General features: G+C 44.9%; 2 protein-coding genes across 8 annotated transcripts in view; one reads left to right on the forward strand and one right to left on the reverse strand.

The window, feature by feature from the left end:
- Nucleotides 1-16472, forward strand: part of COL17A1 (collagen type XVII alpha 1 chain) — a 39505-nt gene extending 23033 nt beyond the window's left edge. The window contains exons 29-57 of one of the 4 annotated variants that reach the window (XM_032116767.1): nucleotides 363-425; nucleotides 781-816; nucleotides 1169-1240; nucleotides 1595-1621; nucleotides 2284-2319; nucleotides 2846-2881; nucleotides 3111-3191; nucleotides 3857-3892; nucleotides 4601-4681; nucleotides 5885-5938; nucleotides 6060-6101; nucleotides 6800-6853; nucleotides 7008-7067; nucleotides 7578-7604; nucleotides 7692-7733; nucleotides 7892-7951; nucleotides 8326-8373; nucleotides 9008-9121; nucleotides 9385-9522; nucleotides 10107-10190; nucleotides 10863-10991; nucleotides 12078-12167; nucleotides 12692-12805; nucleotides 13061-13213; nucleotides 13989-14408; nucleotides 14595-14735; nucleotides 15312-15374; nucleotides 15604-15675; nucleotides 15844-16472. In XM_032116767.1, the coding sequence (XP_031972658.1) occupies nucleotides 363-425; nucleotides 781-816; nucleotides 1169-1240; nucleotides 1595-1621; nucleotides 2284-2319; nucleotides 2846-2881; nucleotides 3111-3191; nucleotides 3857-3892; nucleotides 4601-4681; nucleotides 5885-5938; nucleotides 6060-6101; nucleotides 6800-6853; nucleotides 7008-7067; nucleotides 7578-7604; nucleotides 7692-7733; nucleotides 7892-7951; nucleotides 8326-8373; nucleotides 9008-9121; nucleotides 9385-9522; nucleotides 10107-10190; nucleotides 10863-10991; nucleotides 12078-12167; nucleotides 12692-12805; nucleotides 13061-13213; nucleotides 13989-14408; nucleotides 14595-14735; nucleotides 15312-15374; nucleotides 15604-15675; nucleotides 15844-15893 (2423 nt within the window). In that variant the 3' untranslated portion in view covers nucleotides 15894-16472. The remainder of the gene's footprint in view (nucleotides 1-362; nucleotides 426-780; nucleotides 817-1168; nucleotides 1241-1594; nucleotides 1622-2283; nucleotides 2320-2845; nucleotides 2882-3110; nucleotides 3192-3856; nucleotides 3893-4600; nucleotides 4682-5884; nucleotides 5939-6059; nucleotides 6102-6799; nucleotides 6854-7007; nucleotides 7068-7577; nucleotides 7605-7691; nucleotides 7734-7891; nucleotides 7952-8325; nucleotides 8374-9007; nucleotides 9122-9384; nucleotides 9523-10106; nucleotides 10191-10862; nucleotides 10992-12077; nucleotides 12168-12691; nucleotides 12806-13060; nucleotides 13214-13988; nucleotides 14409-14594; nucleotides 14736-15311; nucleotides 15375-15603; nucleotides 15676-15843) is intronic. The other 3 variants (XM_032116770.1, XM_032116771.1, XM_032116769.1) reach the window with 3 other exon arrangements.
- A 298-nt stretch (nucleotides 16473-16770) lies between these two features.
- SLK (STE20 like kinase) overlaps nucleotides 16771-24400 on the reverse strand; it is a 48561-nt gene continuing 40931 nt past the window's right edge. For all 4 annotated transcript variants that reach the window (XM_032116773.1, XM_032116775.1, XM_032116774.1 and 1 more), the window contains 3 exons: nucleotides 24024-24149; nucleotides 22381-22494; nucleotides 16771-21881 (listed from right to left, as the gene is read on the reverse strand). In XM_032116773.1, the coding sequence (XP_031972664.1) occupies nucleotides 21735-21881; nucleotides 22381-22494; nucleotides 24024-24149 (387 nt within the window). In that variant the 3' untranslated portion in view covers nucleotides 16771-21734. The remainder of the gene's footprint in view (nucleotides 21882-22380; nucleotides 22495-24023; nucleotides 24150-24400) is intronic.

Here is a 24400-nt window from a genome sequence, read left to right on the forward strand (position 1 = left end):
AAATACTGGAGTAGCAGCCTACCTAATAAAAGTATAGCCCAGCCAATCTCAGTTAGCTTTCTGAAACATTAAAATTATGTTAGTGGTTATAGGAGTTTTATTTTTGCACCAAAATTATAAACAAATAGGTCCCATTCTTGATTCCAGTAATCCTGGTAAGAGTCTTTGTATTTAGCTCTAGGAAAATCTTCTCTCACATGCCCTGTATTCATGTCACTTGAGCATTCTCATGCCCAGAGACAGTCGTGAATCATGAGGCCTGAATATCCTGTCAGTGCTGTTTTTCAGTTGCAAAGCAGCAATTACTGCGGACAGCATTGTCCAAGAGTTGTTTGATTAATTTCTGTACTATTTTGCTACAGGTGAACAAGGGTCAAGAGGAATACCTGGACCTCCAGGAGAGCCAGGGGCTAAAGGACCTGTAGGTGGGTACCAGAAAGCAGCTGTATTTATATGTGAGGCAATGTCAGTGCCACCCAGATTGTGTTTCTGTGAGCACAGACAAGGAAACAACTTCCATGGAAGTGGAATCATGCTGGTTGTGATCCTAGGTTTTTCCTTTGGACACCTATGATTAGTCTGTACACTCAGAAAAAATGTCCTACAGTTAAATTTTGAGTGAATGCTTCCTGGATTTTCAGTAACTGCAGCCAAGATTTCTTTCAGATGCAATGTGATGAAAAGCCACTCTTTGGTTTAGGGCTGTGCTCCACTTAGGAGGAGGACAGGACAAGTGTGGTACTGTTTCAGGAGTCCCTGACAATCTCTTTCTTTGGGCAGGACAAGCTGGTCGTGATGGACAGCCAGGTGAAAAAGGTAAGGGCTTCCTTTGAGTGCAGGTACTTTCTGACTTGGCAAGAGGTTGATTTGTAAAAGTGGTGGGAGAAAGATGGCAGCAGATTCATGTTCTGGGATCTTGCTGTCTCAGAACTGTAGAGTCACCATGTAAGCATGGAAGAGACATACAGTGGCTGTAAACTTGTGACAGAGTTGCCTCTCTACAGAGCTCTTCTGTCATTGATGTTCCCTTCCCAGACACTGATGCTGGAGATGGCCAGTTGGCTGAGAGTACAATAGGCAGAAAGTGCTGCAGGACAGCCAAGCTTGAATGGATTGGTAGATTGTACGTCAGTGACTTCTGCCTTGTAAATGGTGATTCTGTCCCTAGGTGAACCAGGTCTTATGGGAATGCCAGGTGCCAGAGGCCCTCCAGGACCCACTGGAGATGCCGGAGAGCCAGGTAAAAGCATACAGAGAACAAAAATGCTTTTTGCTCCATCAGGAACACAGATGTATTTGTCAATTTCTGGTCTTAATTTGAATTTAAGTCTGGCAGAGGATTTCTGTATTCTTAAGGTGGTGATGAAAGGAAAATACTCAGACAATCGAGATCCTTCCTTTATGATCCCAAAACTGCCCACAGTGCAAACATAGTTGCTATGAGCTGATTCACATACCAGTTGCTAGGCCAGTTTCCACCACTTGTGAATTGTGTGCTATAATTTCACATAAATGTAATCTTTTTCTCCCTGTCTATCCTTTTCCCACATGAAATTTTTTAGACATCTTAAGAGTTTTTGCCTTTTTCTGACAGGTCTTACAGGACCCCAAGGACCACCAGGTAGGCTTTTCCACCATATTCCAATTTAACAATGACATACTTTGATATGGGCTCAAAAACCCCTTGTAATTTTCCTTCTGTGCTGCTCAGGGCTTCCAAAGTGATATCCCAAAGTTTCTGCATCTCCTTTGGCTTTTGAGAGAGGTTTTGTGCTTGATGTGTAATTTTTGAGCAATGCAGGGCTTTTGAGTGTTGAAATTTTGCCTTTTTCCAAAACATAGCGTTTCAGTTCCCTGTGCATCACTGAGAAGTCCTAAGCGGCAGCAGAAACAGAAGGGAGAGGATGTAGCAATAGAGATGGACAGAGGATGTGACATCTGTAAGCAGAGGTGGTTTGGGGGGGCAGTTCATCAGGGAATTCATCCAGGAGCCTCAGGACAGGTAGCAGTACCTAAAAGAAGCTACAGGTAAATCTATGAAGCAGTCTCATCATCCGGGGAGCAGTGAAACCAGGGAAGCCCAGGGACACTACCAGCTCAGTCTGTTCCTCCACATGCTTATAAAGTCATCAGGGACCTGCTTATAAAGGCTGAAAGCTGGGGTCTTCAGTAGGGAGCTCCTTCTATAAACCCACAAGTGAAACTCAGCTGGGGCAACTGAAAAACATACAGCAAACAATATTTGCACTAACCATTTTAAATTGTTTATCTACCTCATATCAGGAATTCCAGGCAACCCAGGCCGACCAGGGGCTAAAGGTGAGTTTTGTTTCTTCCCTAATGCTCATTTTCTCTCTAAGGATTTCATTTTGGCGAGGAGTAGCTGCTCCACTGACCAGTCCCTGGATCAACAGTGGCATCTAGTGGCTTTGGGAAGGGAAGGTTTGAGAAGCACGGTAGCCAAAGCTTCCCTGAATGTATAAGGGGGGCAGTGAGGCCATCTGCCAGCTCTCCTCTGAGAAAACCTTTGGAGCCCGCTTCTGCCCTGAACACGAGTAAGATGTCTGGTGACTGCAGTGGAAGCCGTGTGCCTGCCTCGGATAAATCTAGGCTATTGCCTATGCTGGCAGATGTAGTGCTTGGAAAGCTGATCAGAGGGTATCTCTGGATTAGCACAGCTCTCTTGCTTCCCCTCGACCTTCTAGTGCTGTGACTTCTCAGACAAGACATCAAAGGCAGAGGGAACAGAAACTATATGCTTGATAATACAATGTTGTTGAGCTTATTATAGATCTTACCTGCCCCCCGAAAAAGAAGCTCAACTTTTGTCTCTTTGTTTTCCTAGGAGAACCCGGAGCTCCAGGAAAAGTCGTAAGTGCAGGTATGTAGTGCTGTGAGGGGTCACACTTCTGATTTAGGACGATGTTCTCTGGGTTTTTTTGTGCTTCTTCAATTCATCTTGACTGTGTGTCAGACCTGTACCTGGGCTCCCTGTGTCAGGAGAATATCTGTGCCATAGATGTGGGATTCCTTAAGCATAGATTTGTTACACATTCACTGGAAGTGTGAATATAAGTGTCTGTGTGCAAGTCTATGTGTTCGTTTTTCAGAGGGTTCATCAACTATTACTCTGCCAGGCCCACCAGGTCCCCCAGGCCCACCTGGTCCCACTGGTCCCCCAGGTGTTCCAGGTGAGTACTGATGGGTACAAAGTAGTGATACATCAAATCCAGGGACTAGAATCAAGCTCTTTGGCTGCTCAGGAAGGCAGGCTCGTGTCTAATCCCTTTCCCAGCACTGTTGCTGAAATCAGGAAGTGCTTGTTTTCCAGTCTCAACTTTGAGCTCAAGGCAGCAGAACTCCCACTCAAGCATCTGTAAATCTTTCTCACACACACACTCTGGCTGTGCATGAGCTTGGGCCTCAGACTCCTCTGTCCCAATCAGACACTGCCCTCCAGCATGCTGGTGTCAGGCAGCAGAGTTCCTGAGCCCTGGTTCTCATGGCACTTCTGTGCCTGGAGCTACTCCTGGAGCTGGTTTGGCAGAGCCAGTCTCAGTTTCCAAAAGAGAATGCAAGAGGCCTATTGCATTCCTTTTCTGTTGTGGTCAGTGGCATTCTGGTTATTTCCCCAGTCCAAGAGGCACCAAGCATTTTAATTGCCAGATGATGGAAATTCAAGTAATACATGGGGCATTGATGAATTCATAGCCCACAGCAATTCCATTTAGTTGTGTAGAAAAATACATTATTTGATAGTCTCAGTTCTTATAAAAGTCCTATTGATTCCTTTGTGCTATTGTAAAATACAACCAGTAAAATCTAATGAAATTTGGTTTTTTTCCTTTGAAACTAGGTCCTGTTGGACCAGCTGGTCTCCCTGGACAGCAAGGTACCATTTTCCTTCAGCTTTGATTATGCTTCTTAAGAGAAAGGAATTCATTAGTTTTCCTTTGTTTCTAATTCTCTAAGCCCTTGGCACATTCCCTCTCCCTTTTGTTCTCAGATTTCTTCTTTCAGTTCATTTTGTTGCATTATTTGGCTTAATTAATCTTGTAAAGAATTTCTATCTTTTTTTTTTTTTTGTTTTGTTTTCCCAGGGGAAGAAGGGGGGGTGGTAAGAGGGTGATAAGAGCCAGTGTAATGTGGATACTGCAAATGTCTTTTTTTTCTTATGCTATTTTTCCTGAGGGCTGGTATTTCTAAGGCACTTCTTAAGTGCAGTTACCTTTCTGTGATAGGGGACATAGCCCAGCTGGATACCTCCTGCCATTTTGAAAGGCAGGAGAACAAACTAGAGCCAAATTGGGATTAATGTCACTGTGAAAGCACTACCAGTTGGGCAGACATCTGTTTGGAAGGGCCTGAACAGAGCTGACCCCTAAGAACCTTCATTAGCTGGTTTTCTATGATCCTGTTAGAGCAAACTGGACAGTAATTTCCATATTTGAATGCAGTGTCCCTCAGATCTGGGGACTGAGTTCATGCTCCCAGTTCTCATAAGAAAGGTCCAAACCTCTTGTTGGAGTAGGTACAAAATGTCACCCTCTGTGTTACATAAATCCCTTTCTCTGTTGATTTTTTTTTTTCCTGGGAAAAGGTCCACGGGGTGAGAAAGGATCCCCAGGTGAAGCTGTGATAGAAACCATCAGAACAGAAGTCTCATCGTTAGCATCTCAAAGTGAGTGATGCTGCCTTTCCACTCCTTTGCTTGGAGATAGGTCAGAGCCTCAAGGCCTCCTCACAGCTACCAGGAGAGGCACCTAACTCTTTCTGCTCAGTGTGGCATGGGGCAAGTGTCTGTGTGTGTGTGTGTGTGTGTTTGATGGTGTGTCTGCAAAGCCAGCTACCTCTTCAGCCCTCTGTGCATCCCAAAGTCCTTTCAGAAGGAGGCACATGGCATCAAGCCCATGTCATAGAGAGGGAAGCTGAGGAATGGTGACTGGTAAGCAGCCACTAACAGGGGAAATACTCACAGAGCTGAGAACTTTCAGCCACTGAGTTCACACAGGGCAGTTCCCTGTACAATGTGAACATGGAGCCATCTGTAAGAGAACCACTTTGAAAAGGCATGTTAATCTAACCAACAGGAATAATCTCTCTTCAAATTAAAGGATGAATTCACAGGGGAATAAATAAATTTTAAGATGAAAAAAATTTAACATTTTGTAAAATTTTTAAATATTAAGATGAAAATAAACAGAGCAGAACAGAATGGTTTAGGAACATCCCAAGAAAAGTGCTTGCTCTGTGCAACACTAGATGTGTGATGCACTTAGAGTCGGTATTCCTAGGATCTGGGACCTCTGCAAGTTTGCAGCAACATAGAAGAGGCCATAAAATTATAAATGATCCTTGCCTGATCACCATCTGAATGGGACCATGTAGATTCAGACCATGCTTCAGTACTATCCAATTCCTTGAGAGTCTTGGCTCTCAGCATCACTGAACTTTGAGTTTGTGCCTCAGCTTGGAGGTGAGGGTAGATCTCACAGTACAATTAAGATAACGCAGTGCACCTACTTGTTAAATAACGTCTGTGTTATGTTCTGCCCCGAAAACTTGCCTCTTTTAAAGAATCTTTCGTCTCCTTGAAAGTGCTTTCCCTCCTTTGAGTCCTTTTCTCTTTCTCACAACAACCATTGCTCTCCTCCATGTTTCCAATATGCTGCCATCCTGCTCAGCGCTGTATTTTGCTTTATGTCCTCACCAAACACATCTCTCCTCTCCCTCCTCTGCTTCATCTTTGGCTTAGATCACCCAGGTCCTGTCTTAGTCCACCTTTGACTGTAAGAGCTTCTAACAGCAATATATGGACAGTTTCCATAGCAGCAGTAGTTCCATAGCAACAATTTTCCCTTGTTTGTGTTTCTCTTTTGCACAGTGCTGGGAGATTTGCAAGGGCGAGCAGGACCACCAGGTCCCCCTGGACCACCAGGTATGTAACATACCGAGCTCAGTACCTAAGCCGTGGGATTCTCACACAACATGGCACATTTCTGGGTCATGCAGTATGCTGAGTAAATATTCTCTAATACTCCTGTTTCTTTTGTCATCAGGTGAATCTGTGCAAGGACCCCCTGGACCTCGTGGTCCCCCAGGTAAGAGCTTGTTCCTCTGAAACCAAATTGGAAAGTGATAGGTTTTTTCCAAGGCCTAGGGCTGGAAGCAGAATGTTACATAATGGGTTCATATCAACACAATTTCACTGCAGCAAGATGCTGCCCAGCAAAGGACATTTACTTTGGCAGAGGTTTCTCGCCAGAGTATTAATTAGTAAAAGCCATATCTTTTGGGAAGACACTCGAAGTTTTCAAGTTGCCAAAGGAAGTAACTGCAATCAATTCCATATTTACTTCTTACTTGTCCAGCCTTAACTTTCAACTGCAGACAGATAGGGAGGTTCTTATCATGAGAAACATATCCCCATGTGCCATCCTGTAACACAGACTTCCCTTTTGCAGCCAGGACAGGGAAGCTGTGGGAGCACATGTGACAGGAGCAGAACCCCATTCCTTGCTCTCTGCTCAGTAGGAAACGGGAGCAGGTTGGGTGTGTGACGGGATAGGCCCCCAGTACCACAGAGTAAGGAGTTTCTCTGTCCTTTTCTGCTGCAGTGGAAAATGATAGTGAAAAGTAACTATCAGGGATAGATGTGTGAAGAAAACGGTGGTAAGAGCCTACATTGGGAAATACTCACGCTAAGGCTGTGGCTGGAGATGTCGCAGCTCTTACGTGCACTTACTTACATTGCTGAGGTTCATCCTTCCTGAAGCCTTTCTGTGTCCTTTTTGCCTAGGAGAAGGATTGCCAGGACCTCCGGGCCCACCAGGATCATCCATGTCCACCTCAGGTAGGTTCTTGGCACTCATTCCCTCACCTGGTCCTAGGAATGTTTGGTTGGGGCTCCAGAGAGCACATACATGACTAGGACCAAGTGGAGCCAGAGAAACCGTGTGTCATGTTCTGTTGGATGTCATGAAGAAATCTCTTTGTTTGAATTGCAGAAGCATTCTTCACAGGCCCACCAGGTCCACCAGGACCACCAGGCCCGAAGGGAGACCAAGGTGGGTATATCCTGTTGCCTCACCAAAGTGCTAGAGGGATCTCAGCACCTTAGACTGAAAAGAAGGAAGGGCTTAGGAGCATAAAGTTCTGCCTTTCTCTGTCTGTAAGAAAGGTAGCACAGTTGTCGTTAAGTAGGACTCCTGTCTGCTATAAAACAAGTCAGTCTTTATCAAAGAAATTTGTTAGTCTCCAGTACTGGTGTCAAGGCAGTCATTGTATTTAGATCTGAACTTTGCAAGCCCATTAGACTCAAGAATATTCAGAGCTTCAGATTTGCTGTTGAAGGGGGCAGCCTTTTTGCAAAATGCACTGTGGACTAAGTCTGCACTGAGGTGGCCCTGTGAAGTGTAGCTCAGCTCTCAGCTGGCAGGGAAGCATGGACCTGCTCCCTTTACCCATTGCTCCCCTACAAATTGAAGGCCAAGATGATATGCTGCAGTGTGGGCTGGGATGTTGCTGATGAGAATAAAGCAAATCCTAACACCATTCCTCTGCTCCCCTGTTCACAGGTGAACGAGGTCCACGGGGATTCACAGGTAAGGAGGCTTCCAGTAGATATCAGTGGGTTTCAGGGTAGTTTGCCTGGGTATATGACTGCTCCTCCATTTCTGTGTCTCATGCAGGAGAACCGGGTAATCCTGGCATTTCAGCATTCTCCTCCCACGGTCAGTCTGTGCCCCCTTTCCTCCTTTGAATTCATCGTCCCTAGGCTGAAATCAGGGGCCAAAATCCTGCTCTATTCAGTCTAACTTAATTTTAGTGGAGCCAGGATTTTGTCCACATACTTTATTCCTATAAATCTCTGACTGTCTTTCTGCAACAGCAGGTGAAAGAGTCACCATACAAGGACCCCCAGGCCCACCAGGCCCGCCTGGACCAAAAGGTGAAGTTAAAAATCTTCTTTATTTCTTTGGGGATGGCCTCACACATCCCAGCATGGTTGAGACTAAAGGATGGAACAACGCGGTCCTTTTGGAACTAGTGCTGTGCTCACCCCTGCCTTTTCAGGCAAAGCAGAATTCAGGCTCACAGAATTGCTGTGAGCACAAGGTGCTTGACCAGGTCACAGAAGGCTCAGGAAGGCTGCCATGGCCTCTTCCTTATGCTCTTTCCCGACAAGCTGGCACTTCAAGACAGTCATTGCAAGGGCTGGTAGTTGCTTCTCTGATGACATGTAGCTCAACTGCTTCACATGACCAAGTATGCAACATGCAGTCACACCCGTTACAACTGTCTGACTCCCTCACTCTTTTCCAGGTGATGCAGGTGTCCCAGGTGCACCTGGCATCCCAGGAGCATCTCGAGGTAAGAGGCCAGACCGTAATTGCTCTTAACAAGGAATGCTGATATCCTGGTGGAGACTTTGAAAAAGGTCGTTTGACTTTTACCGGTGTGTGTCCCAACCTAATGCTGATGGGGTTTGTGTTCAAAACCTCTTTTTACGCAGCTTGCCTTAAATCAGAAAATTTAAGAAATTACAGTTTTCTTTTTCCAGCTTACTGGGAATCCTTTAAGCCAGAGTTTTGCCTCTGTGTAAACAGGTTCTTGAACTGGTGCTGCCCAGGCTGACTGGGATTGGGAGCAGCAGGGCAGTGAGGTTAGACTAATGAGTTTGTGCTATGATCTCCATCTGTATTCTGCACAGCACTGCACTCTAGTGCACAAACCTACCAGGTCTGCCTGTACAAAGCCAGGAATGTCTTTGGACTCAGCCCTGCACAAGCTGAATTATAAGATGCTGAATTAATTGAAGACATTATACTGCCAAGTAGCTCATGCTCAGACTGTATTTAAAGATGCAGGGGAAGCCCCTCCATATTCCATTTCCAAAGGTCTTTCCAGACCTGTGGGAAGGGCTTAAAGCAAGTACACTTTACTATCACTTGGTCTAATGCAACTGTGCCAAAAACATTCCTTCTTCTTACAATGCTTTCTGTAGGTGGATCCAGACAAATTCAGGGACCCCCAGGACCTCCTGGGCCACCCGGTCCTCCCGGCCCAAGTGGAGGTTCATCTCAAGAGATTCAGCAGTATATCACTGACTACCTGAAGAGTGAGTATAATGAAATTTTTGCTGTGGGTCAGAAGTTGCATGCCTATCTCTCTTTTGCTCCCTAAGCCCTTGTCCCTCTTCTTTTAGAAACAGCAGCTCTGCTACTATGGGCTTATTTCTGCTGAATACTGTAAAGTGCTGTTGCCCACTGTGGCCTCTGCAGAACTGTCCTTCTGTTGTCTCTTTGTCAGTGGAAGAGTGTCTGTGGATATGGTCAGTCTTCCCTCTTAGTGATGTGGGCATATCTTGGACTTTCTATGTAGGTGACAACGTCAGACATTATTTGACTGGTGCCCAAGGCCCACCAGGCCCTCCAGGCCCACCTGGACTTATCACCACTGCAGATGGGGTGACCTTGGATTATGCAGAGCTGGCTACCCGTGTCATGAGCTATATGACAAGTAAGCACCATGTTTGTAAACTCTGTACTGAGTCAGGCCCTCAGCTGAGCTTTTGAAGCACCTAGGAGGTGAGAATGAGAGGAGAAACAAGTCATTAAATAGCAGCACCCCAGCCAGGTTATTCATCTTCAGCAGTCTAGGCCCAGGACTCCACACAGCTGAGGTGTCCTCTGAGCCTTGTCCTATTTTAATGGGTAGATTAACTAGCAGTTGCTGCTGTTTAAAAAGTCTCATACTAAACATTTGCTGTTTGACCCTTTAACACCACCATGACCCAAACAGAGGTGGCTTTATTTAGTATATGTGGTCTTAAGTATTCTGGGGTTGTCTTGTGTGCTTGGGGCCCTCCTAAAGTAGATGAAATTCCCAAAGCTTTTGGAAGTAGCCTGGTATCTCAACCAGAAATGCACAGAGCACACAGCTGTGGAGATGACCAGGATGTGTGAGATAGCAGCTGTTCCATAGTTGGGGGCATGTGAAGGCCATGCTACCAGTTAATTAATTCATCTTTTCTTTGTCCCTTCCTGACCCCTGCTTACCTTTTGTGTTACCCTGCCTGATGTAAAACCTTTTCATTCCCACAGGCTCTTCAGGTCGCTATGAGTCATTTTCTAGCTCAGTATCAACTACATCCATTTTGTACCAAGAACTTCTGGATCTGCTGCAGAGTGAGTGACCCTCAAGGGAAACACGGGATTGGGGCTTAATCATCTCATCATCCTGGAGATCTCTCTTTCCTTTCCAGTCTCCAGTCTGCAACTGGAGTTACCTGCAGCTGCTTCAGAGTGTTCTTCTTTCCAGCTCCCCCCATGTTCCCCCCATGGCCTTGCTATGTTGTTGTTCTTAAGGTGAGGGGGATCCCCAACTCTGCATTCTTTTCTACACACACTGTTACTGTGGGCTGACAGGTAAATCTCCAAGATGTCATTTGGCTGTCCCTGAAGGTGTTGATGATGCTGGCCAGCACTGTGCTCCAGATGGCTACTGAATTGCCACAAAGCTCAGCATGGTCTTTCCCAGCTGAGCTGGTTTTCATTCCCTTTACCCAAGAAGTTGTCCAGGGTGTCCTGAAAAAAACAGAGCACAAGGAATTAAGCAATCCAAATTCTCATCCTCCTCACACCCTTATTATAGGAGGTTCCCAGCCTTTTCACAAATGTTTCTGGCACTGTATACAGGACAATTCACTCAGAAAAGAGGGAGGAAAGGAGCTTTGCATCCATAGGTTTTGATGGTCTCCCTAGTGGTGGGGGCTCAGCTCATGGGCTGCGAACTCCTCACACTTGGTGTCTGTGCAGCAGCTGGGCAGCCTTAAAAGATGCATTTTTTTTCATTTCTAGGAGAAGAAATTCGTCAGTATCTCATTGGACCTCGGGGCCCACCGGGACCTCCTGGGCCAGGAGGAGATGGAATGTCTCTGTCACTGGATTATGATGAGCTGACCAGGAGGTTTATCAGCTACTTGTCAAGTAATGGTTTTATTAGTGTGTGTTTCCCTCTGTTCCTTTGGGAACCCAGCACAAAGCTCATGCTGTCAGTTGGTAGAAACTATTCCAGTGCTGACTGTGTGAATCCCTCTGTACAGAGACCTCCTCACAGGGACTGTGAGAGACTTGGAAGAGAACAAAGATACCCTGTAGCTAAGATACCATCCACAGACTAGTAATGAATCCTTTCTTTGTTAAAAATTGAGTTTAGGACTATAATTTCATCTCAGACATCTTAGAAGTCTCATCAACACCTTTAAGTGCCTTTCTAACCCTTATCTCTGTGGTCAGGATGTATCTCCCTGTGAAAGAGTTGGTCTGTGCCCACTTTGTGTCAAGGCAGCTCAGGCAACAAACTCTTAGAAGTTTAAAGTTAGTTGAAGTAAATTCCACATCTCTGCTTCATTTTCCCATCCGTAAAGGGGTGATATGGCATATAAGAACTGTTGGACAGAGAGGACTCTTTGAGCATCCCCCGTAGCAGTGCTAAAATGCTTAATCCTGGTAGCTGCAACTATCTGCTTAAAAACACAGCCTGGCCCATGCTCAGTTTCTCTGAACCGCTCTTTGTGCCCAGATCTCACTAGTGGACTGCTCCTAAGATGGAGGGAATTTCCAGGAGGAAACTGCAGTTTAATGGCAGCACCCCAATGGCTCAAGCTGCATTTTGTCATCAGGGACATTTCATTAAAGCAAATCACAAAGTGCAGAGTGTTGCCCCAGAGCTGCAGACACAGGGAGAGCAGCACATCCATCAGCCTGTGGGTCGCCACTGAGCTGCAAGTCCAGGGGTGCCCCCACCCCATCATGGGTTCATGAGGTGCAGAGCTTTTGCCAGGAATAGAGGCCTGCTGTCTGCCTGTCTGTGGGTGTCCTTGTGTTGGAATTGTCAGGGTAAACTCAAAAGTCCAGAACAAGGTTTGAGCTCTGGCTCCCTGTACAACCTGCTGATGGGAGCACTCCACTGTGCAGGAGCCCCTCCTGCATTGCCCATGAACAAACCCTGCGGCTTGTGTGCTCACCCTGTAACAGCCTGTTCTGATAATGTGGATCTGTTTGATTTTGCAGATTCTGGGATGAGCATTGGACTCCCTGGACCACCTGGGCCTCCAGGGACACCTGGTATATCTTACAGTGACCTGATAGCGTACCTGCGAAGTAAGCCAACTTCTACACTCCCCTGCCATGGGGCTCTACATGCCCCCAGGATCTTTTTTACAGCCTTAGAATTTCCCTTTTTGGCCATCATCACAAATAACCCTCTGATGGCCCTTTGTCCTTAGCAGCACTGCAGGCCTCTGCTGGCACCTGCACACTCCACAGGGGGCTGCAGCTGGATCACCATGCTCCTGTGAGGAGCAACAGCAGTGGGGCTGTCTTGGAGATGGGCATGAAGGAGCCCTTTGTTGTATCCAAACTCTGCAGCATAGAGGCATCATTTCTTATGCCACTCTTTAAAAGTATATTTAAAAAAATAAGGACTTTACTGTCTTTGGAATCACCTGACTTTCCAATGTGACATCTACATGCAGGGAAGTGAGGTGCACCAGGAAGGCTGCACCCAAAGGTGCTGGAGAGAAAAAAAGCCTTATACTTGTCTGTATCTGGCATAACCTGTATTGTCAAGGAACATTCATCAGGGTTATGGTTGTTTGGTTATTTTCTTCCCTTGTGTCTTACAGACTCTGAATTCAGTGGTGTTGTTGGACCCCCTGGTCCTGCAGGGCCCCCGGGACCTCCAGGGATCCCTGGATCACCAGGCACCTCTCTTGAGGATGTCTCTGCCTACCTACAAAGTAAGCACTTGTGTTTCTCACAGCTGGCAGGGATATTCTGTTTGTAGATGCTGGAGGGACTGAGGCTGAGATTTAGCTTAGCAGGGATGTGACTGCCCGCTGGGAACAAAGTCACTGTAAAGAAAAAAATCTCATCAATGTAATCTGTAAAGGGATGGAAGTCGGGATTGGAGCCTTTAAGCCTCCAAAATCCCCAGACATGCACAATTTTCTTGTCCTCTCACTGAAGGAAAGTAATTCTTCCTCTCTCTCAAGATGTTGGATACTCTTCCCTGTCTGGAGTCCGGGGCCCACCTGGCCCTCCTGGCCCTCCAGGACCACCAGGCTTCTCTGGAACTGGCCTTCTGTCCTATGCTGACATCACCCACAGCGACGAGTTCAGGAGTGAGCTGATCCAGTACCTGAAGAGTAAGGGGACACCATCCATCCTCCCTGCACATATCCCAAGCCATAGTTTGCCTTATGTAGATGACTGGCTCTGCCACAGCTGAGACATTCCTGTAGGAGCCTTCTGTGAACTGGGGCTACAGCAACACCTTCCCTCTGCAGCCAGGTCTGTGCAGGACTGTGCTGCACCCTGTAGGCTTTTCTCCTCTCAGTCCAACTGCCAGCCAAAGTCTGTGTTGTGAGACAGCAGGGACAGACACTGGGTAGCTACAACTGGCCTGTGCTGAACAGTGAGTCCCCAGTAAGGTCACCGGCAGAGTTTTGCTACGGGAGAAGCATTTTCTTTGGCAAACATCTGCCCAGAGAGCCATGGATAATGGAGGGTTTGGAAGGTGGCACTGAGCCAGCTGTGAAGCACCAGTGGTCTGAGCTCATCCTGGCAAGTTATCCAGGGCAGTCTTTCAAAAACACCTCAGTTTTAGCAAACTGCTCACAGAATGGCTCTTTTGGCAGAGGTGCTGAAATTGGCCTGAGGAGTGCACCCTTCTGCAAAATCATTGGGCGTGCTCTCAAGATTGGGCACACAAAATCGTGGAAGAGATGGGAAGGAGCAGGGTGTCATGCCATCTGTAGATTCCAAGGTTGACATGTGCCTGCTGCCTGAGAAATGGCACTGGATGAGGGTCACTGTGATGGTTGGTGGGACAGAACTTCACACTTCACTCTTCATTCAGGTGGTACCACAGGACCTCTGCCAAGCTCAGTGTCCCTGAAGTTCCCCCCTTGTATTTTGCAGGTGATGAAATTCGAAGCTACATCTCAGGACCCCCTGGGCCCCCTGGGCCACGGGGACCACCAGGACCCAAAGGAGACAGTGGCTTGGTGTCTGGGTCTATGTCTTCCTCATACCAAGGGTTACGAGCTTCTGAGCACTTGCATGGAGGGTCCCTTGGTGCTGAGGGCTCCCACAGGGGCTCACTGGGCTCAGGCAGCTCGTATGGCAGCTCCACGAGCAGCATGTCCTCTTACCACGCCTCAGTGGGCAGCGATGGCACTTACGATGCCTCCATGGGCACTGATGGGTCCTTCGATGGGCTGCTGACAGAGGAGGAATCACACAGGAGATCAGCAGGGTCGAGCAGATCCTTCAGCAACTCCTTCTCTGGTTCCCTGGATTACGACAAGCTGGCACTCCGTGTGTCAGAGAGCCTGCAGAGTGAGTGCTATGCCTGCTCATCCTGACCCTCCCTATCCCAGCCTACAACTCCACATCCCATGCCTGGTCATGCTCTTCACTTCCCTCCCATTCTTGCTGCCTACAGCTCTCCCTTACACCTTCTGCCTCAGCATCCAGCCACAGTTCTCCCAGAGCTTCTTTCAAATGACATCTTTAATTCTGCAGGCCGAGGTATTCTCCAGGACCTGATGGCTTACACTGCACAGGGACCCGCAGGTCCCCCAGGCCCTCCTGGTCCCCCTGGCATCAGCACGGTTTTTGCAGCCTATGGCAATGTCACCGCAGACCTCATGGACTTCTTTAGAAGTAAGTTTCATTTTGACTTGGCGTTTCTGGCTCATGCATATGCAGTCTCCCTGACCTCTCACAGACCTACTGATCTTTTCACCTTTGCACGCTACAAAAGTCAAGGTGCAGAGTTGAAGGTGGATGGTCTTTCCATCTCCTTCCTCCCTTGCTGGAGGTCTTATCATTAGGAAGGACATCAGTTTTTCCCACTATTTGTAGGAAACTCATCCCAAACCCTGAAGGCCTCTGTGCTTACAACCTTTGTGGCCCATTCTAACATGGCTGGGCTGGCACACATACAGAAACATGAGCCAGTTGCTCACTCTGCTCTCAGATTCCCCACCCTGAGTGTGGGCCAGCTCCAGCCCTAGTGACAGCCAGGACACCCAGAGAGAGTGACAGAGCAGCACTGGTGAAATGACATCACAGCCTGTCCCTGGGACTTTGTTGGGACCAAAACCGTTTTTAAAAATGTTGCTGTCAGTCTATTCCCATCTAACCAAGAGAAATGTCCTTCCAGTGTGACTCACAGCTTCTCTGAGTGGGCAGTGCTTTGTCCCACTCATTCACTCTCTCCTTCATTTCCCTCTCCAGCACATGGTGCCATCCAGGGGCCAGCCGGTGAAAAGGGGGAGAGGGGGTATCCTGGACCCAAAGGTAAGGCTTGCCATCCTTTCCCTCTTCAGCCCTGTGATGCCCAGGAAGCAGCACTGTGACCACAGAGGTCACAGCACTGCTCGAGGTCACACCCTCTCACAGTGAAGGTGGCACCTTCAGGATCTCAGCCAAAATGTCATCCTGACTTGGTCTCCCCCTTCCCCTGGCCTATCCCTGTCTGTGGGTCACTTGTGCTCAAGAGCAAACTTGGGTCTTCTTGTTCCTTCAGGTGACCCTGGGCCAATGGGCCCACCAGGACGACATGGGCACAGGGGACCAAAAGGAGAGAAGGGAGAGAAAGGTAGGAACACGTGCCATCCCCAGTCAAACCCTGCTCTCCTATCGGGGAGCGGCACCAGCCCATCCCTGGTAATAGCTGGAAAACACAGCCCCAGTTTTTTAGTTTGGATCTTTTGTCTTTTTACATGAACTTTCCAATTAACCCTCCTTTTAACTTTCTTGTCCCCAGGTGAACAAGCGTATGTTGGCAGAAGAAAAAGAAGAAGCGTTGGTGTTTAAGGAAAGAGGTAGCTCAGTTCTGCACAGGGCAGCGTTCCCAGCAGCCTGTAGAGAATTAGCCTGAGTCTTCACTGCCTTGATGCTAAAACATCCTCACTGCTCAGCTGACCCCTTAGAGTTGATAGTTCAGATCTGAATGTCTCTTGTGTGTGTCCAGCATAGCCTTAGTGTGGGTGTTTGCTCCTGTTACTGATGTTTGGCTTCATGCCCCTGAGCTCCGAGGCTGATGTCCTTGGGCTGACAAGGGCTTCCTGTCTCACCTAGTCCAGGCTTCTTGTACTACTCCCAGATATGTAAAAACCTGGGTTTTTTAACAACTAGCCAACTATGCAGCAAAAAGAAAAAACAGAAAACAATCCCATCCTCACCAAATGCATGGTTTGTCAGAGATCAGATGTAGCCCACAAGGCCCCATAAGAAACCCTGGGACTAAGCTTGCACTGCCCTGGGATTCCCTCTCCACAAGCTCTGCCAGCCCTAAGTGGAGCCCATTTAAAGCAGCATAGTGAGACAAACATGCACAGGGACTGAACCGAAGCACTTTTGAATATAATTTGTTTTTCTTTTAAAAATATTTTTGTATTTTTTCTGGTTTTTTAAACACTGGTAAAAAATAATCTTTAATGTAAACAGCCCAATTAAAATGTTTTTAACCCCATGCCTGAACTACTCAGGACGGCTGTTCTGTGCTTGCAGGCTGTTGGGGGGCAAGGTGAGGCACCTGAGATGGGTCTGAGGTACAATGCTAAATACAGTGGCACAACATTAAATACTTTCTATATTCAGTTATTTCAGACATTGTACATCATCCCCTTCACTCACAATTGTACAAACCACTTGTATTTCATGCAAGTTTTCCATCAACAAAACTGAGGCATTCTCAGCAAACTGTGATTTTATTGTATTTACAGCAGAATTATTACAATATTCTACAGAAAGCCATGAAATCAAATTACTTTGAAAAACAAGACAAAAAAAAAAATCCCAAAACTGTTGTATGGCTGCTACTGCAAGTTCACTTCCACGAGTTGTACAGAGACCCTTAGCCAATTACTCATCAATCTCATGATTTTTGGTTGCTTTCTATAAGGCAAAAATAACTTGGTTTGCAGTTAACACAAAACATTCAACAAACTGCTGGGAGAACACGAGGCTGGCAGTGCCTCAGGCGTGTGTTTTGTCACAGGATGCTCCTGCTCTGCTTGGCTTCTTGACAGAAAATGGGGTGACAGTTCAACATTAGATGCCACTCAATGTCCCTTTTTAGTTTCTGTTCTTTCCACCATTTTAGGACTGATTCTCATTACCAAAGACGCTTTACCACCTAATTGTAGTTGTGGAAGATTTTGTTAAATCAGGGTAACCCTGGGCTCAGCCACTCCCTTCTGCTTTCAGTACAGTGGAAGCACATGAGCCCTTTCTCATGGGTTGGGCTGAGCTTAAGGGGTTTTCCTCTGGCACCACCCACTGCCTGAATGCCAGATGTGCAAAGGAGCTACAGAAACAAAGCACGAGGACTGAGATGGAGAAGGGGGATGCAGAACAAGTAAAAGTTCTGTAAAAGAAACACCATAATTTCCTTTGTATTCTCCTTCCCTTTATCTGTTCTCATCTTTCCCAAGACTGAGAAATGATGGGGCATCCTGGCCTTGGCTTGCCTGTGAACAAGGAAGGTTAATTCTCTCTGATCTTACTTCAACTGCTGTGAAGATGGCAGAGTAGTCTGGGAACGGGAAATTTGCATGGACACATAAATGCAAAGAAGTTTCAGAGATCCAGAAGTACAGATTTTGATGTAAAATGACCAGAGTGTAAATGCTAACATAGAAAGAGAACTTACCTACACAGCGATGGTCCTAAACACTCCTCCCTGCCCTTTCCTCCAACCACCAGAGAGTAACTATCCTCAAACTTGCCCATCTTCCCCACAGCAGATGAACCAAGAAGCAGAAGATCAGTGGAAGCAACTAGCACTGAGCTTATTTGTACATTTCAGTTTTCAGCAAGGATGTATTTCTGAGGTCCTGGGAGCTGCAGCTGCACAGCAGTTCTGAAAATCAGGCTGCCTAAAAGTGGACTCAAGTGCCTGAATCTAAAACACCTTATTTGAATCTTTCCTATACCAAAGCAAGCTCGAAATACCTGCAAGGGAGATACTGTGTCAGTTGGAGAATCAACTTAAACTTCCTATGTGATACAGCTCTGACGAAAGACATGGTGTAACAAAAGCAATTTCATTGCTGCTTTGCTTAGCTCTGTCTTAAATAACGTGCTACATTTCCAATTTTTAAGAAAAAGTCCTCTGGGACAGAAGAATAATTTCTTTAACTGTGTGACTGATTATATATTGAGTACCCATGAATGCAATTTTAGAAGGATATTAGCTTAAAAGATTACCTGGAAAAAAGGATGCAGCTCAGACTGAACATCAGTTTTTAATGTGATGTTAAAGATCACGCTGAGTGAATGCTGCTGGTCAGGACAGTGCAGCCCTGCCACCAGGGAATGTGAATTCAGGTGCCAATTCAAATAAAGGTTTTCCTTCAGAAGGCATTTATAAATCAGGACCCACGTAATCAATCATAACAACTTCAGTATCATATCTTTACATGCTGTATATAGCTCTCATGTATACACCAGAGCAGAGTGCTTGGAGCAGGAAAATTTGTTTTATGGGAATGAGAGAGGATAAAATGCTGAAGTATTTCTTCTTCATAAAATAAGCAGCAAAGTTCCCCTGGAACTTCAGAAGATCAAGGGCTGCCCACAGCCCGTTTTCCCCTGGGTTGGTAACCCCTCCTCAGTCAGCCCCACTCAGGGGAGCTGCAGAATCTCCTAAAAACAGCCCCAGATCTCCGTGGATGCCTTAAGCAGTGCCAAAATGCACTTTCAGAGCTCGGGAAGTACATGGTGTGAGGCTGGGGCCCTGCAGGCAGGTTTTCTGTGCGGATCAGCTGTAAACACAGGAGGACAACCCACACACAGCACTGCAATCCAGGGATTTATTGCCTTTGCTCATTGTCCTGTGGACAGAATTTACAATGTAGTAAAACACAAAGGTGAGCAAATACTGATTTGTGGTCAGCTTTGGAAGAACATGCAGAGACAATAAGATCTGCCAAATAGTAAGAATTTGTAAGTAAGTACATTGTTTTAGCTGGAGAAAACACACCTCACTACCCTGGAGATGGAGCTGCTAACATTCATTTGAGGGAGGTGACATGAGATAGTATCAAGATTGGATTTCGCATCCCAGGAAATGTCTTTTAGGCCTATGCGAGACTAAATTAATTTGAATTGAATTTTCTGACACTAATACAATATTGTAACACCTCTCTCATGTTCTGCAACACTTAAACCCAATTTTATCAGTCTAGATGTGTAAGTACCCATGCTAGTTCTTGTTATCACCCAGAAAACATATTTTCATGCTTAGTATCAATTCTCAGCCCAGTTCACGAGGCTGCAACTGCTTCACAGGGCTCCCCACCTGGAGACCTGAGCAAGGCTTCCATCACCACATCCGATCCCTCCCTTCATCCCAGAGCTCAGTTACAGTTATTTGTGCAATTTACAATGAGATCAGATTGCAGGGCCTGTGTGAAAAGGATCTTCAAATAAAAGATGTAAGAGATTCAGACAGAGGTAAACAGAATGCCAATATATATTAGCAACTTATCACTGAAACTACCAAAAATGTAAGGAGAAGATTATTAACATTTCCCTGTGAAGATTTAATGGGGATGAATGTAGACATAATCCAGAAGAGGAAATCTGCCTGCCCTGCCTACTCCCCAAGTAAAGCACTGAGCCTACTTCATACAAAATTGCAAACAAATTCTGTTAAATAGAGATGAAGATTATTTAATGTTATCTTAGTCAATTTATGAAGGTGGAGCTTAAAAAGCAAAAGATCTTCAAAGACTTTTTTCTCCCTACTGAACAAACAATTCATAAAACTTTGCATTTAGCAACAGAGAACATTCTAGAGATACGGAGTGTGAATTTACAACCGTACACAATACACATTTATAATAATAATAAAATGCCAGAAATTAAGGCTAGCTATTAAAGTAATTATGCTATCAAAAAGCTACAAAATTTAAATTAAAACATGCATTTTCCAATTTTTTTTTACTGTGCTGTAAATTAAGTGTCTTCATTGAGAAGGTATCGGTTCAGCGTCCAAGGATTTGAGCATCCAAGGTTTCAACACAGCTGACTAAAGTCCTATGTTAATATCTGAGTGCATTGCCATGCAGCAACACTGTTCCCATGAAAGGAACACCATGGAATGGGCACCAGTTACACAGTCAATGCAAGCAAGCAAGACAAAATGGGTGCAGCTGATGCCCAAAGAGATCAGAGAAAGTCAGGCCTCAAAAGACAGAAAGCAAATACTATTTTACAAATGGAGCTCCAGCATACCCAAGTACAGCTTATACCACTGTCTTGATATGACTCAACCTCTCTCCACCAAAAGGAGTGCAGCAAACATGACCTAATACAGCTGTATTTCCCTACCCCGCTATAGGAGACACAGTTCAGATTTTCCACTGCAGATCAGTCAGGCAAATAACTTATGGTACATCTGTGAACTCAAAAAATAAAACCTGCCTATGTTAGTAGGTGGCAACACAAAAGCAAAACACCCAGCTTCATAAAGGAGTTTGTCTATATATTTAACTTAAATCTTTCCTTAAAATAAAATGACTAAAATAAAAAAGAAAATGGAATCGAACACTTCTAGTGAAATCAGACTTTAGCCATGGTTATTTATAAATACGACCATCCACCTCCACTTCTGCGATGGAGTTTAAATGAACAGGCTTTGGTAAGAACAGAACAATGGCTCTACCCATTCCAGGTACAGTTAGAGAAACCATGTGCATTTTGCACGCCGCTTTCTAAAAAATACGTTCTACAGTTTTTCAATTTGTAGAACTAACCACCTGTATGTAATAGCTAAGGAAAATAATAAACTGTGCATTTTAAAGTTAGCATTTCTTTCACCTTTACATATTTTAGTGCAAAATATTTTAGGGTGAGGATTTACAACAAAAATGGCAGTAGCAGCAAGAAATCTTGTTTTGTACAGTAACAACAACGCTAAGGATGTGTTTTTAAATGACAAAACAGTATCCCGTTGCCAGGATCAGCATATCTAAGTGTTTCAGGCACTGTATTAATTAAACTAGCACCCCATTTCATTATGGAACTAGTGGACAAAACATGTCATGGAGATCAGCTCAGTTTAATGTACGCCAGAGGTTTCTTTTGAAAGAAGTTGCAAAGGCTTTTGCTTTTGCCAATTGTGTTTAAACATAAGGGTTTGTTTTTCTGATTACTGGCATGTTCTTAGTAATTAGTTTCAGTCCTTGCCATGAAGACACTGCTCAACATTATGAAACTTTAAACCTCTCTTGGCAGTTTCAATTGTGGAATTCTCTCGTGGAGAAATCTGATGCTTAAAAACACAGTAGCAGAACTAATATTATACCACTTAAATGTTCAGATGAGAAACCGTTTTTTTGTGATGAGAAAGAGCACAATTAATATTTCAGGCTTAAAGTCAAAACCATAGGTAACGTACTTTTAGAAACTGGGATAAAAAGCCCACTTAGTCTTGAAACATCTGAAGGACGTAACAATACCATTGTACACCAACACTTGGTTCGTTTCTTCTGTTCAGGGGAGTGAAGAAACCGCTCCTGACACTGATTGTCTCCACCGAAAACAAGACACGCGAGGTCCCTGATGTTTGTACGCCGTGGGTAAGTCAGGTTAGACCGTAAGGAGGGAGAATTCCAAACATGAAAAAACCTACAGCAGTTCCCAGAGTTATGACCCAGTGGAGTGAAGGCTGGGGATTGGGTAGAATTTGGAAATCCGGCTTTGTGTTGAAGGATTAAGGCATTCGGATTCTCCAGTCATTTTAAAGAAAACTTCCTGTTCCTGCAGTTTTCTGGCAAATTCTTCTTCCAGCATCTAAAACCAAAATCAGATTGTCACAGGATTAACAAGACAAAGTACAAGTAACCCATTATTGTGGAGACATTTTGTCTGATATATCTGAACTGTGTGCAACTCTAGTACTTTCCCTTTTAAAATAGGATAATCCCCCCAAGACCAACTTGCTACCACCAGCTATATATATGCTATACATCACTCAATTTTTGTAGTAACCTACTGGCTTCTGAAATAAATTCCTAACCCCAGATTTGCCTCCAGCTAAGTTTTCCATGCAAACCTGCACACACGTGTTGCAGGTGGGAGCCCTGCCAAGAGGCTGGTAACACCCAGCCTGTTTTGGTGCACCTGACTTTTGCTCAGTTTTTGCAATTTTTTAACATCTTTTATTATACAGTGAACTGCAACAGCTTTGTACAGCAGCTTGACTCTCCTCCTCTGCAATACTTTTGTACTGTCTGTATTTTCTAGATCAAACCCTTGATAATTTCCTGATTCGTGAACTGCTCCCATTTACCTTTTTTCTCGGCCTCAATTTCTCTCTCCATTCCTTCAGTTCTTGGCTGTGCTCTTCATCCAGCTCTTTTAGCTTCTGAGTCTCATGCTCAACCAGTAGATGGCATTTTTCATTCTTAAAACAAGATAATCCTTATGTAAAACTAATTCAGATTAGGCAACTCAACATTTGTACAGTGACATATGTTGTCCTAATTCTTTCTAATTAGCTTATTCCGTGTAAATAGTGACGTGAATAATTACAAGATAAAAGTATGCTACGAGGCTGCGTTTTCAAAAGCTGATCTTTCCATCGGAGCCAACTGAGATAAGAAACACTCGTAAATCCAAATACACTGCTGAGCATCATTAAGGCAGCTGCTGAGAGTGTTACTCAAAACTGTGTTTCACTGCCTAATGATGCTTTTCAAGGTCACACAGCATTTCTGCTTTGCTTTTTAAAGACAGCCTGTATAATTTATTAAAGTCAATTACATTAAAAAGGAAGCTGTTTTTTGGAAATCTTTCAACTCTTGGTGCCAAGAGCTAAGACAGACAAATGGAGCCTAAAGAGACAAACATGGTTGCAGAAGCAGCCTCAGAATTGCCCTATGAAAAGGATCAAACCACACCTCAGGTTCACATTCCTCTCATTAAGGTACTCAGGCATCTGCCTCACTTTCAGAGGACTTTTGAAGCATGGCAAGAAAAAAATTAATTATTTGGCTTCAATCTCTGTGCATTTTTAAGAGCAGTTGGCAATGGTTGTGTTTCTAGGGTTCTAGTCCCAAATGGGTCTGATGCAGAGTACAGAACCACAGCAACAAAAACAACAAGCACTTGGCTAGACCTGAGTGCAGCAAGGGGCCAGTTTTCCTTGTGAAGCTCAGAGCAGCCCTAATCTGCTCAATTTTACTTGAGCTGAAACTCTCGAAAGGCTCCCACGGTATTTGGGGATTTACTGGGGCATATTAGTGGCACAGCCAGGGACTGTTTCTGCAGGATGTAAGAAAGTGAAGAGAGTAGAATGAGCTTCATTGGTCATTGCAGAGTTTCTCTAAGCAAAGGTTATCAGCAGGTGATCATTTAATGCTTTAAAACTGCCTTGTGCTCCTGAAACTGGGAAAAGCTGATTTAACAGAAAAGGAGATCCAGCCTCTGGTATCCAGCAGAAACTTCTACAAAACACATACCTAAAGAGACAAATCAGAGCTCCTTATCACAAGGAGAGAATTCCTTCCAAGTACCTTCCAGAAGTTCACGTGCAAGTGGCAGCACTTTGTAAAAACCTCCTCATTCCTCTATTGCTGCAAACTTCTTGTGGGTAATGCCTGGTGCTGCCTACCTCTGTTCTGATTAATGACATTCCAGCAAAATCAGGTTAAAAGGAAATGCTGCCTACAGAAAATAGCCCTGGGAACTTGACAGATATTCCAGAAGTGATCATCTGCTTCTGGTTCATGCTCTTCTTGCATATAAAATGACTCCTCATTAATTGATGGAAGCATATGAATCTGGCTAAGCAGTGTTACTTCAGGCCTTTGAAAATAAAGTTGAAAAAACTACACAGTAAAAATTAAGGAAAAGGTGTTTCTGCTTTGCCTGCATCCATTATTAACCTAAGTCTTGTCACTGAATGGTCATTTAATATCATCTCTTTTTAACCTGTAACTGATGCAGTTCCCTGATGTTTGCTTCGCATTGCAACTGAAGGTCCCGCATTTGGTTTTCATGTTTCTGATGCTGAGCCAGTCTCTCATTCTTCTGCCTCTTTTCTTCTTGAACAGCAAACTAAAATAAAAAATAAAATTATTTATATTGTGCCTCTGAACGAAACAGTCTGCGTGAGTCAAAGAACTGCACCTAATGGAATGATCACATACTAAGAAGAATGGTTCTGGAAGATTTAAGTGATAATTTTCTGTATTTTTTCTTTTTAAAATTCTTACAAAGGGAGTGACCTACAGTTTTAATTCCCTTTCTCTGTCTGCACTATGATTTTTCCTTAAAATGCAGCACATTTCACTTTCAGACTCCTGAAA

The sequence above is a fragment of the Corvus moneduloides genome, chromosome 8, assembly GCF_009650955.1.
Source record: "Corvus moneduloides isolate bCorMon1 chromosome 8, bCorMon1.pri, whole genome shotgun sequence".
In the NCBI taxonomy this organism is placed as follows: Eukaryota; Metazoa; Chordata; class Aves; order Passeriformes; family Corvidae; genus Corvus; species Corvus moneduloides.